The 14,716-nt window shown below is 31.1% G+C and overlaps 1 protein-coding gene across 2 annotated transcripts in view; it reads left to right on the plus strand.

Annotated features, from left to right (window-relative positions):
* The window catches only part of LOC107451660 (vitamin K-dependent protein C), a 17,636-nt gene extending 13,262 nt beyond the window's left edge, over positions 1 to 4,374 (plus strand). The window contains exons 6-7 of one of the 2 annotated variants that reach the window (XM_043052846.2): positions 29 to 353; positions 1,922 to 4,374. In XM_043052846.2, the coding sequence (XP_042908780.1) occupies positions 29 to 353; positions 1,922 to 2,286 (690 nt within the window). In that variant the 3' untranslated portion in view covers positions 2,287 to 4,374. The remainder of the gene's footprint in view (positions 1 to 28; positions 354 to 1,921) is intronic. The other variant, XM_016067824.2, reaches the window with a different exon arrangement.
* Positions 4,375 to 14,716: the final 10,342 nt, after the last annotated feature.

Raw genomic sequence — 14,716 nt, forward strand, 5'->3', positions numbered from 1 at the left:
ATATATAATATTTCATATTTATTTTCAGACCCTCATTCTGAATTCTGATCGTGAACCATTCTGTGGTGGAATATTGCTGTCCGATAAGTGGGTGCTGACAGCAGCTCACTGCATTCGAAAGCGCCTGTATGTTCGAGCCGGTGAATATGATCTCTCTCACTATGAAAAGACCGAACAAGAATGGTCTGTGTCGGAATTTTGGAAGCATCCTAAATATGATCAGAATACCGTGGACAATGACATAGCATTATTGAAGACGATAAGGCCGTTTCAATTGAATTCTTACGTAACGCCGATATGCTTACCTTTACGAAGCGATAAGCTGCCAGAGTTCGCAAGACTTACAATCTTAGGTAAGTTAAATTTGTAGAAATAGAAAAGTATTAAATTGATAGAAACAGGAGCAATATTTACTCATATTTTGTTCAGTTGTAATGGTTTGAAAAGCATGTACAGAAATTATTTACCAAATCTAACTATATATAAGAATCTAATAATGTCGCAATTTTCCATTGTTGTTCACGCACTTTTATTGTCACTTCATGCACTTTTAACATCACGTGGTAGCATCCTGTTTTTCCTCATTCATTTCCATATTGTTTTCGTTGCCATCAGCATAAAATTAATAAAAATCATAAAAGTATTGTTTTTCTATAAATATTTCAGTATCGCTAATTTAAAGTTATTTTCCTGTACTGCTATTATTACGCTTTTAATTCAAGAGCTTAAAACTAAGAGAATTGTAGTTTTTAAAATTATTATTATAATGTAATTCTACGCTAAGTTTCAAGAAAAAGTTATTTAGAAATGTGGTTAAATCTTCGTAACAGTTTCACAATTATTATTTTTGTGCAAATAACTTTAATATACTGCTATAAATTACAGTTAAAGAGATCTTTTAAATGATTTAGAACTTAATGATCAGCTTTATGCACAATGAGATGCAAGCAAAAATAAGCTTTCGAGTAAGTCAAGCCCGTCAAGCATCAATTATCTTAAGGGACACATTCTAAATTCTTTCACAAAGATTCTTTCTCAAAGATTTCAGTTCTTTCTCTATGTATTTACAAAGAGACTTAACACAAGGGACGAAGGCATGTGGTACATAAACAAACAAATTATGCTTCGAAGTTACCAGGTTCACAAAACAAAAGTATGCCAAGGTTACTATGAAATACATAAACAAATAATAAATTCAAGTTAATTTAAAGAATTTGACGAGAAAGAATTATATTTCAACTAATTCAATGTGCGATAAGGCTCTGTATTGAATTAACTTATCGTTAATTAACATTCTAAATTATGAGGAGAAACTTAGCCCAACTTTAATACGCCATTTTACTGACGTCATAGGTCATATGCGTGGGTATGGGAGGCCATCTTCTTCTTGTTGAAGTTCAGTTCTTCTTGAAGTCTAGTTTGTCTAAAGTAATAACTCCCCTAGCCATTCGTCTGGACCCGTGGCGGTGACTATGGTAACAAGGTATAACTATTTCACGTAGGTTGGGTCATTGTTTAGGATAAGTTTTAGCCGAGATCGGCAAGAGAAAGGGAATCTTTTTTTTCGGTCTATTGTGTTAGGCCTTAAGTAAAGAGAAGCTACCCTCCCTGAAATGCGCTATTCTTGTTTCCATAGCAGCAGACTTTGTGGCGGGAGGAGTTCTTTCTGTTGACAAACTATATCCAATTTTAAACAATTTAATGTTTTTTTTAAATTTTTTTCCATAATGTTCCTGTTCTAAAATTTTATATAACTTCTAACAAATTGTTTATAATTTATTTTTTTACACAAAATTTTAAACAAATTTTGAAAAAGTAAATAAATGGGACAAATATAATTTCAAAACTTTTTATGGATTTATACTGTGTATACTTCTTAATATTTATTATTATTTATTTTTATTTATAACTGTCATTATAGGTTGGGGAAAACGACGGAACTATTCAAACTACGGCACAGACATACTGCATGAAGCTAATGTTCCAATAGTGAATTTTAGAGAATGTCAGAAATCTTATCATGACCAGTACATCAGCGATAATATGTTATGTGCCGGTTTCGAAGCTGGCCTGGTGGACTCATGCAAAGGCGACAGCGGTGGACCTTTAATGTATCAAAGAAAAGATGGCACTTGGGCAGTTTTTGGCGTAACTAGCTTTGGCGATGGTTGCGGAGAGGCCAAGAAATATGGTGTTTATGCCAACGTGTTAAAATATCTATCTTGGATAAGAAATATAATTAAGAGAGGAGAAATATCACTATATGATGATGATGTTGATTATTAGACTAACATGCATTATTTATTAAGAATCTAGCTCAAGTTTTAAAAACAAAAATATTTTACGGATTGTAATTGTGTGGAAATGTATGCAATTCGAGAGATTTCGCAAATTTGAGGTTAGCTTCTATATGCTCCCGTAGGTAAGATTTCAAGTAATTGCGCATGCGTACTGGAAGTGCGCATGTTCGAGTGAAATGCGCACTCGCCCGTGAAAAAAAAAACTTATATAAGTGAAAATAAGAGATTTTTCAAAGATCCGTAAGTTAGAAATGCTACCGTGGTGGAATATCATTTTAACTTTGATCAAAAAATCAAAACAAACATTTACGATGGACGTAGACTATCTCTTTAAAACTGTGGCATACGATTCAAGATGCTTTGCTTTACTTAAAACTGCGGTTCTGTGAGCAGAAAAATTTGGTAGTTTGTAGATATTGTTGAATCCAGCGATAAAGAATGCAGCTTATCGTTATCATTATTAATATTTAAAAAAAATATTGCTAAACTTCTATTGATTATATAACTAAATTGTATAGTTAAAATAAACATAATTTATAATTTTAAAATAGCGAAAATTTATCTAGTTTCTTATGGAACTAGAGCAATTAGACAAACATAATGTTAAATAAAAACCAATAAAATTATTTATTTATTGAATCAACCAATTGTCGAAAGATGACACGATTCATTTCCACAAATTCACATTCCATGTCCATGTTTTTATTTCGAAGGTAGGCTTAAACAGTAAACAGGATTTAACCCCTTAACGATCGGTAAATTTTCAAGAAAACGGTCATAAAAGTGCCGATTTTTTTTATCGGTGCTATTTGATTAGTGCTGACATCTAGTTTAAAATTAACTAACCATCTACAATTACCTTAAAAATATCCTGGTACTGCAATCTGGTGTATAAAATGAGAAATAAAATGTTTTACGGGCAAAATAAATGAATAAGTTTTATTCTTATTGTCGCGTTACTACTGAACACTCCAGCCCGGAAATATCACGGGAACGAGAAATAGAGGGCGAAACCTCACCCCGTCATTTTCACGGGAACAAGAAGGAAGGGTTTAAAAGCTATAAACAGCGTGCTTGTAGCTCTGTCTTTGTAGCGTAAATCTCGCCAACATAACGTAAAGATACGCAGCATCTAAAATAAACGCGAGCATGCGAAGTTGCTTTAATCTTACGTACAGGAGCGTACAAAAACTAACGTAAAAGTGCGAAATCTCCCTCTATTGTCCAAATAAAATTATGTTGCGCTAAATTTCTAATTTCTATCTTAAAATGTGATCAAGACGTTACTCACGAGCTATTAAATTTCAAAGTGGCCGGATCCCGCTATTGGTTGAAAATTTCATCGTTTCTTGTGGCAAGGGAGAGGATGTGTATCGGCTGGTGTTCACTTGACTTTTGCTTCAGATTTCGTTTTCACTTGTGCTCTGGATTTATTTTATTCTTGTAAATATTTATGCAATATTAGTATTAAATTTTATTTTCGTGACTTCGACTCTAATAGAAATTATCACAAAATTGTGCGAATTATAAAGAATACTTTTATTTTGAGCAATTTTAATAATTAAGAAAAATATTTATTTTGTCATATGCATTATACATTATATCATTTATAATGCTGTCTATAGTGGCAGCATTTATATTTATTACCTTTATTGCTCCATACACTTTATTTAATAATGAGCTTCAATTTCAAATATTGCGCTCTTGCCTCTTTAAGGTAAATAAATTATACAACGAGGATAATAGATTGTTAACACATTTATTCGCAAAAATATTGTATAATTTATGTCGTTTTAACAAGCTAGTATTCAAGCTTAAGTTTTGAAAAAAAATATAGTTTTATTTCCTTTTAGTATTATTATTACTTCTAATAATAATGTTAATGCTAACTTTAATGAAGTTAAACTGTTTTGGGCTTATCTAGAATCTATTGTATGCCTTAAATCCTATATAGCTTAGAATGCTCTTTCAAACTCGGTAATAAAGCTAGAAATGTTATAGTAGCAAACTTTTTCACTAGTCTTATTTTATAAAATATACTTGCTTTTTTCAAAATAAATGTATATAGATATCATTTCTTATTGTTTATTTAAATATTTTACTTTATCACAGTACGCATCACAGAGGATATTATTTTTTAAAAGAAAACTAGAATTTTAACGAAAAAGGTTAAGCAGTACTCAAGGAAAAAAAAATCATTATTTTGCAGTTGTGCCGATAACAACCTCGAAAAAACAAAACAAAAACAGTTATTATACATTGTATCTTCTTTCAAGTTTCTCAAAATTGATTTAAACTCTTTCTTTTAACAATTAAGAAAAATATTTCGATGGTCATATTCAATTAAAAATAACCTCACTTTACTTAAAAAACATAATTTTCTAATTAAGAATATGTTATGAATGTTATCAATAACAAGGAAGCAACAAGTAAAGATATTTCAAGCCTAACGCTAGAATTTTTTTTAGAAAAAAAATTATAGAATATATTAACGATCAATTTGTCGCATAATTGTAAATGGTTAAGGTTCCATTGGCTTTGATTTATCTCGAGATATATTCAAGGTTCTACTAAATGTAACACACATGTATGTCTTGACACACATGTACACACACTTGTAACACACATGTACACTTATATCTTGTATCAGATTTAAAGAATAAGGAGGTGAATGTATTGTCACAAGTATAGCATAAATGTTTGTGCAACATTTATGCAACAGCAGCTTTGTGCTACAGCAGCAAAACAGAACAAAATGCCCCTGACCTAGATTTCAGAAAATAAATTCTAACAATTTATTTAATGACCAATCTAACAGCCTACTCTTTGATATTCAGTCTCTTTTAATTTAAGCATTATGCAGCATCATTCAGACTCCAAAAATTTGTTTCTAGAATCTTCCAGAAAATATAGCAATTTTCAGCACTCAATTACAGTATGAATTACCAGCTAGCACACTGAAAATCACAGGCCATGAAACCTCTAACGGTTCACAAGAGGCTCGCAAATCAGACCACTATTGCAGTCACAAGTAGACTGATGTTCTCTATACTCTCTCTGAGGCACACTCCCATTTATAAAGCCTTGGCGACAAAACCCGTAAATTTTCAACATGATTCAAGACGATTCTCGTCTAACTCCGTAAATATTAGTCCTATTTCTTCGAAATTCGAATTTTCCAGAACTATCACTATATCGCCAAAATGATCGCCAAATATAGCAAAATTATCGCGTTTATTATCATAATATTATATATACTGGGAATCCCATTCCTCTCTAACCTGTTTTTTTTTGTTATCTCTTCCTTTTCTTTTGTTTTACTTTATAATTTTTTTGTGATTTTTTAAAAGTTTTTTTTAATACCTGATTAGTAAACCTCTTTTTCCCTTGTTGTAACTTGTTCATTAATTTCTTCAGCATCTCTGTGCTTCCCTATATCATTCTGTATTTAGACGCTAAAATTCTGTTATTTTATATACTATTAAGACTATAAAATAAGGATAATGCCAGCTTTAGAAATGAAAATTCAAAAGCAAAACAAACGTGACATGCACATAATATCTGTTCATCAAGCAATTGAACAAAAAATTGTCACATGTAGAATAGTACCTCTAACACACACCTAAAGAAGTAGGATGGCACCTCTAAACAAACACATAAGTTGTTTGAAATGATGTCCCGAAAAACTTCGCCTGTCAGGGTTCTTATTTGAACACGTAAATCTGTTTCAGGAAGCAAGTATAATTTCACCAAAAACGAGCAGTTCTGCACCATTGAATCGGTGATGTTCAATGATATTGTCTTGGTGATAACGGGATCTCGTTCCTCCTGTAAATGTTTGACGTGAATCAGATTGAAGTTTAACCTGGATTTGGACAAGATTGTTTTTATGGGGATGGGGATGGCAATTAAAAACAATCTTGGATCATACTCAATCTCTGTATATATGTCCGTCCAGATTGCATGCCCTTTATACCAGGCTAAACACCAACAACAGTGCGTTACCTTGAATAGCACATCTCACAGGCTTGTGAATATGAAGGTCTCCAAACTGTGGTGCACGCGGTTGAATGAAAACAGACAAATCTGATGCTGTGCTGCGTCTGCTTGGTACGGCAGCAAAAAACCAATCGTGTTTTGACTTTGTAACTAGACGACGACCAGTGCTGTAACACCAACTGGTGTTTCCATTCTCTTTACTATCAAAGCTTAGATATGTTCCAAGATGTTTATCAGCCAACTACGTATGATCACTTCCACTTGACTGATAATAGTACCTCGTAAAGAATTCGTCTATATGTACCCTCTCCGTCGTAGCTTATGGCACACTGCAGATTGCATGATGCTTGGGGAACTACACAGCTTCTCTGCCGCCAATCCTCGTTTACACTTTTCTCATTCTCTCCTCACAGTGCCATCCTGTCGGCATCATTTGGCGGATCCTTGTAACTTGTAACACAAACTTATTATTTCTGGAGATATGTATGATAATCCGCTGAGTGGAATTTTTATGAGCGAGTACCAATTTAGCGAGTTTAATGTATGGACATGAGTTTAAAATTAAAGCTAAATTATGTTTAATTATTTAGCTTATCGGCTTAGGATTATACAAGATAAAACTTATTTTTGATAGAAACGACTGCTTTACTGTGAGAAATAAAGATGACTATGAAACAATTGTTTGAGAGAGGTTGACGAGGGCTGGTGAGCTGAATGAGAACGGGATTCCGCATCGAAGTATTGCAATCAAAGTGCTTCAATTTGTTGCTGTTGTTGTAGTGTCCATGAATATGGGTTGTTCTCTAGATACCAGTAAAGGAGTGGTTTTACATATTTTGTAACACATATAAATAAATCTATGTTTTTTTCTAATATTGAACTGAATTCAGAATTATTTTTATTTCGCAAGTTCATTTAGCAATATAATATTTTTGCTTCTTGTAGAATTAATCATATTGTCTTATTTTTAAAATTATAAATTATAATTTCTTTTCGATGACATTATAATTTATTAATATATTTATTAGATATTCTAATTATGATACAATTTTTTTATAAGCGGTAATACACTAGAATTCCTCCTCGCCAATTTTTATATTGATAACAAGCAGCGCGTAGGTAAGCAGAGCTCCAATGAAAGTTAGTATCTGTCCTCTTCTAAATGGGATAAGGTTGCAAGCAGACATTTCAAAACAATCTTTCCATACAGCAGCTTTCAAACCTTTCAAAACAGTTTTGTCAATGTTGGCATCCTGTAATAATCTTTCATACATCGTTTCAAATTCTTTTTTCACATTTTTCACTTTTAAATGAACTTCAGATGCTGTTACCAACAAGTATCCTAAAGATATTCCAGAAAATGTGGCATTGTATGCAGTTATTATCATAGCTATGGGCACCATATTTAAAGAAAAGATAAAAACCCAAACTAAGCAAAAGCAAATATTTAAGAAAGATATTAGGCGACACATAAATGCTGGAACAGAAAGGGCGTCGTTTATTTCTTCAAAGAGCCTCATCATATCAAAGAAGATCTGAATGACATTCATAGTTGGAACGCTCTCTTCAAACTGCATGATTTGAATTTTGTATAGTGTTGTTAATTTGCTGCAATCCCTGTACAATGTTCCCACTGTTAAAGTTATTAATGAAGGATATCCGGCAGTCAGCAAATAATTTCCAAAATAACGAAGTAAACTGATGATGTTGTAAATCATAATTGATTCAGATATTTTACTATAACTCCAATGCATTAAATAGCTTTTGTCTGTCAGGTTAGCTAAAATTAAAATAGATGCCACAGGGAATACTACTGATAAACCAAGTAGAATTAAACTGGCATTTAACCAAGCAGCTTTATTAATATAGCTGGAATAATACTTGCATCTGGTATCATGAAGCTTTACCAATATTTTTCGAATTTGCAAAGAGCGTTTCCTCATAGAAAACCATAGAGCGTAAGAAATAGTACTGTAAGTAACAGAGCAACTCATATATTTAAATAGAGATGGCATCGAAATAAGTAGCTCAATGTTTAAATAAACGAATTGAAAATAAACGAGAGTAAAGTAGGTAATAAAGAAATACGATTCAAATATTTCTGCGCAAGATTTCAAACGTGATCTTCTATCATCATTCATAACGTGAGTACCGAAAACACGTAACGTTTTCCATAAGAAACCATGATTTCGAAGACAATCATCTGTTTCCTTGTGAGAAAATTTCTCTTTAACTTTGGAAAGTCGCGGATTTATGGTTGTGTTTTCTTTGTAATATACGAGGTCGAACATTGTAAATAAACTGTTTTATAGAATCTTTATTTAATATGAATTTAAATATTGCACGAGAAGCTTTGGTTTTTGGAAATTTTATTTGTGAGACAACAATATAGGCTACGAGAATTATAAGTTAGCTTCTTGTTTTTATTATTATTATTATTTTTAATATACGAGACCGCGCATTGTTTATTCTCTTCTTTAAGTACCTTTATTCATTCGGAAATCTGATATTTCACAAGAATTATTGATCAGAACATGTAATAAAAAGAGTTCTCGAACATAATTGAATTGATAGCCTACCTTAACTGCAATATGGCTGATTAATCAGCACAAAATCCATAAAAATAGATTGATAACTTTAATAAGAATATTTTGTTCCACACTGAAGCAGTTTGGGCTGAAGAGTGAATAGAAGGGCTAGGTGAAGAGACTCTCCGAGCTTCTGATTTCAGTAAGAGACGTCACGGCGATGCATCATCAACGCTTCAATACAAACAGCTTCGTATGTAATTAGTATTCTTTTTTTAAAAACTTATTTCAAAACGCTCATTGTTTCCCATAATTTTTATTTTGAGGCAATTTCCTTCTCATATGGTTGCAAGAATTTAACAGTAGTTGTAAATTTTCAGCTTGCGTGATAGCGATCGGCAAGAATTATTATAAAACACAAAATGACAAAAAGTAATTTTCCATGTTTCATTTCAGAAAGTATAAAGGTGACATCAAATGAATTATAAAATGTACTAGAAGAATTTATCCTGCTTTGGGAGAATAAAACAGTATTATGCTTTTAGGTTTTTCGTTTAGACGTTTAAGAGCTTTTATTAGAATTTCCCCATTGAAATCGATAGCATCTCGTAACTTTAAACAGAAACGAAGAAAATAAAGATTGAACTTCAAAAATAAAAGTTTTAATGCTTAAAAATTCTTCCAATTTCATAATGTATTTTTCAGTGTTATTACTCAAAATATTTGTGTGCTTTGGTTACAACGCCTTAATTTTAAATATTTATAAGCAAGTGTAATATTTCCGCTATTATGTGCCAAAAGATTATTTTTGTTAGTATTTATCTTTGAAGGTTTTCGTTTCCTAAAGATAATGTATAAAAAAAAATTAGACACACCAATTAATAAACTATTGCTATCGAACAATGTAATTATAAAAGTATCCTTATATGCTTTCTTTTATATAACAGCAAAAATTAAAATAAAAAATTAGAAAACGATCATGAAACGATGACGACAACTATTGAGAAATTTTCAACCTTATTTTTTAATACTAAAAGAAATACAAGCAAATGTATGAATACTCTACTTTTGAACAGAAATGATTTGTTAACAGTGTAAAGTCAGACATTTATTATCAGAAAATTGTCGAACATTCAGCTCATTTTTTACAGAGAGTATAAACAGCTAAGTTTTCAAATCCCTTAGTGGTGATTTTCGAGATCTGTGTGTGGTGTGACGTCATGAGGTGGGACCTAAGGAATGAACCAGCTCTTCTCTATCTTTAGCCCTGGGAAGCAGTAATTTCGTAACAGTCAAAACAGGAAAGAAATCTGTTGTATCGAAAAGTTAAAAGAGTGTTTATTGAATTGACTTACATTGAAATTACTTACAAATTAAAATTGACTTACATTGAATTTAGTAAAAATATAAATTTATAAAACAGAAACAAGTTAATAAAAAACAAACAGACGAAGAAAATTTACTTAATAGCAACCTATGGTTTGCAAAAAAGAAGAAAAAAAATTAATTATGTATTTTCAGAAAATTTTGTTACCATTTATGTTCTTATTTTTATCTTCAAATGTCTTATGTTATCATTTTTATCTCTGTCTATGGAATGTCAGTTTTGATAGAAATATTTGTAATTAAACTGAGAAAAAAAAGGTGTGATCAAAAGTAGCAGAATATGATAAAATTTGCTGTTTTTCCAGCTCTACAGGAATGCTAAAAACCTCGGCAATTTTTACAGAAGCGCTTTGTTAATGATTTTGGTAAAAATAACAATGAAATATATGGTTTTATAATCCGTGATAAAATGTAGTAAATGTAGTCAAGTTTGGCAATTTTGTTATAATACTTTAGATTATAATATGAAAAAAAAATTCATTCAATTAAATTTACTTTTCAGTTTTGCTTTACTAAATGTGTAATAATAAGGACTAAAATTTTGAAAACCACAATTTCCGGTAAACCATTACCGCAAGAACGGAGCAAATGAATATTTTAAATACTGTATGTTTAGGATTTTACTACCAGAAATTCTTTTTTCTTTTTGTTTTAAAAGAAATGTTATTATCATACCGTTTGACCAAAGTAATTCAATTCACGTCTCCAAGAATGCAAAAATGTTAGAACGATATACCTAACAACCATACGTAACTAAGCACTAAGGTGAAGGTAAAAACAATGAATTTATGGTGACCTCAATAAATTAGTTTCTAAACATGGTTTAAGCTAAAAAAAGAGCATAATTTCATTCGAATTAAAATGTGCTTGTAGAATAAATTACAATATACAGGCGCTGAGCCCTGGTGACTCAAGGGTTAGACCGTTCGCTTTCCAATCAGGTGAACCGGGCTCGAATCACAGCGATGGATGATCGATACGAATTCCGCACCCGGCTCGAACCAGCCACAGTGGTGACATAAATATATCCTCAGTGGTAGACAGATCATGGGTTAGACTCCCCTTGCCATCAGACTAACCGTGGGAGGTTTTCGTGGCTTTCCTCACCATGTAACGCAAATACTGGTTGGTTCCTTCAAAAAAATCTTCCCTAAATGCAAATTTCTCCCAAAACTTCGTCCAAGAGTTGCCTTATGTTCTGGATTGGGTTCAAAATTGCAAAGCAATGGAGTTGAACATTAGTAGCTGTAAACCCAAAAATTGGGTAGGCTGTTCAACCACGTTTATAAAATAAAATACACATTTTTTCATATTTCTCAAAGAATATGTAGAGAATTATTTTAAAACTTCAGAATTTTTTAGATCATGCGATTTCTAATACATATCAACAAAGTTCAAACCTTTTGGGGGTTTGTAAGACCGGCAATAAATTACGAACGAAAAAAAAATGTTTTTGAACAATCTATTTCAAAACACATAGAGATACGGTTGCATTGCAACTCATGTCAATTACTTTAATTATCATATCAAATAATTCTACAAAATCTCGTAAATCTAGCTTAAATGTCTCCGAAAATACGAAAATTTTCATAAAATAATTTTTTCGACTTGAGTTTCTTTACTGCAGAAATATTCAATAAAATTAAACAAAGTTTTTAGAGTAATTTTTAGTTTATAATAAAAATATCATTTCAAAATGTGAAAACAATTCGTTTGAAATTGAGCAATCTATCCGTATCTGTAGTAATAATGCGCTTGTGCAAAAGGCATTAAAAAAAATTTTTTCTTTCGTAATTTTGGCTTGAATCGATTTGATAACTTGAAAAAAGTCTGATTTGAATATCATGAAAATTTAAAAAGTTTCTCACAATTTTCTAAGTAGTTTTTGTTAATTTAGGAAGAAAGCTTCAAATCGTAATGGGGTTTCCACAAATTAAATTTTGTACTATTAAACAAGATTTAATAAAAATGACATCAGCATTATATGTCGGCATTATGTGGGACCACGCCTTATTAAATTATGTTTTATTTCCCAATACCATCATGTTTTGTTGTTCAGACCATCATTTTAGGGTATTATCATTTATTATGAAATTATTTTTTCTGACCTAAAATGAAATTTGTGAAAAAAACCCTTATCCATTAGATTAGAGCTTTTCAATAAAAAAAAAATAGAAGTCATTTAGAAATTTGCTGAAAGCTTTTTACATTTTCACTATATTTAAATTGGTCTCTTTTCATAAGTTACATAACAACACTCTAAACAAAATTATTTTTAAAAAAATTTTTATATTTTCCGAGCATGCACATTATGAAAGGAATAAGGACTTTAAATACTCATATCTTGTGAAATTTTCAGAGAATTCTTTTTCAAATTTTAAAATAATATTTTTATTATTAATTTAAAATTACTCTAAAAATTTTATTTTATTTTATTGAATATTTCTGCAGTTATAGTAAGAAAGTTAAATCAAAAAAATTAATTCTTTTAATAAAAATACCCATATCTTAATGAACATTTGAGCTAGGTTTACGAAATTTTGTGCAGTTATTTTATAAGATGATCAACGTAGTTGACATGAGTTACTAGCTTATCGCAGTATATTTTTGACATTGGGCGTCAAAAAATATTCTTTTTCGTTCGTATTATATTAATGGTCCCTCAAAACGCTAAGAGCTTTAAAATTTATTGATATGTATGAGAAATCGCATGACCATGAAAAAATGAATTAGTATAGAAGTGTTTTCATTATTTTAACCAACCGCTGTAGCTATTAATAATATTCTTTTTAATTCAATGATATACATTAGAAAAATTATATGACTCTATCAGTGACATTGTCTTCGTAATAATTGTTCTAAATGAACTTTTTTTTACAATGTTTTATAAATATTTCTGGACATTTTCAAAACTTATAACATCTATTTTATATATGAATGAAACCAGTCCCAAATAATAATCATGGTAAAAAAAATAATCAGATGCCGTTTTTTAATTTTTGTGAGGATCATTTCTAAAATATCTTTTAGCTGGTGACATTTTTAAATCACCAATAAACTTTACAATTACGAAACATATAACAAAAAGAGAAGCACATTTTCAACTTGCGGTTCACTATAAGGAAAATGAGAGTTTTTTGTTTGGCGCACTAGATTTAAAAATTCCTTTTTTTTGGGGGGGGGGGGTTCTCAAATTTTTTTTTTAGTGGGGTTTACTCTTTTCAGCCATGTCAATTATATCTTCATCTCAAAATTTTAAAACAGCACAATCAACTTCACTTAATCAACAGATTCCCCATTTTCCCCTTTTTTCTGATTTTATTAAGTGCTAACAAAATTAACTGGGAAATTTTTTTTAGCGAAAAGTGCTCTAAGCGAAGTTAAATTGAATAAAAAAGTTAAACTTATAAAATCCAAAATGGTTTACACCGGCTATCATAAATTGAGGAAGAAAAATCACAAAAAATGACCACAACTCAAAAAGTTGCTCGTAGAGTTTAATGAAATTGGCACACATTATTGCGCACATAATAAAGTATAAAATAACATCAAAATTATTAAACAAACACTTATCGTGTTACAGAAATTAGCTTAGGTATGAGATGAGTAAATCAGATGTTTCAGTTTAGAATCGAAAAAGTACTTTCAATATGGAGCATGATCATATCTTACAGCAATACAGACGATACAGTAATGTGTAATGTTTTCAATTATAGGGTCTCCTAGTTCCGTTGGAAATGAGCAACCATTGTTCTTGCAAAACCTTTGAAAGCATAGCAAGGGTTTAGAGAGGAGGAATGAGAGCCCCTACACATCATCCTAAAGCATCCCAAACATGCTCTTATGGATTCAAGTCCGATGATCGAGCTGGAAACTCCATGCGCTGAATTAATTTCTGTTGAAGATAATCATCAGTAGTAGGCCACGCACTGGAGGGGACGGAAGTGACGTCATCATGGAAAGTCAATGGGTGCTTATTTCTGCCTCAACCGGAAGTTGCTTATTTCTGCCCGCCTATAACCGGAAGTTGTCTATTTCTGCCCACCTACAAACCGGAAGTTGCTTATTTCTGCCCACTTGCTTATTTCTGCCCGCTTGCTTATTTCTGCCCGTCTGAAAATCGAAACTTCGTCTGCAGCGTCATGGGGAGCTTATTTCTTTTTTTCTTAAGCCTAATATATTTTTAGTTTCGGTTTCTGTTTTTAATTTAGTTTCGTTTTTTTAAATATTATTTAATTTATTAGTTTTTTGAGGGTGGCAACACTTATTATTTTTAATATTAGTTTTTAAGGATGGCAACACTTAGAAACTTTGTTATTTGGGGAGATATTGTGTATTATGAAGTTATAACGTCATCTTTTATTACATAACACATAAATGATATCATGCTTTTGATCTAGTGGCGCCATCTATGTAGGAATAAAATGACTTTAAATCTATTTTAATATTTAAATCTGTTTTAATATTATTTATTAAATATAATTAAGGCTGAGGATCGAACTC

Source organism: Parasteatoda tepidariorum, chromosome 10, assembly GCF_043381705.1.
Source record: "Parasteatoda tepidariorum isolate YZ-2023 chromosome 10, CAS_Ptep_4.0, whole genome shotgun sequence".
In the NCBI taxonomy this organism is placed as follows: Eukaryota; Metazoa; Arthropoda; class Arachnida; order Araneae; family Theridiidae; genus Parasteatoda; species Parasteatoda tepidariorum.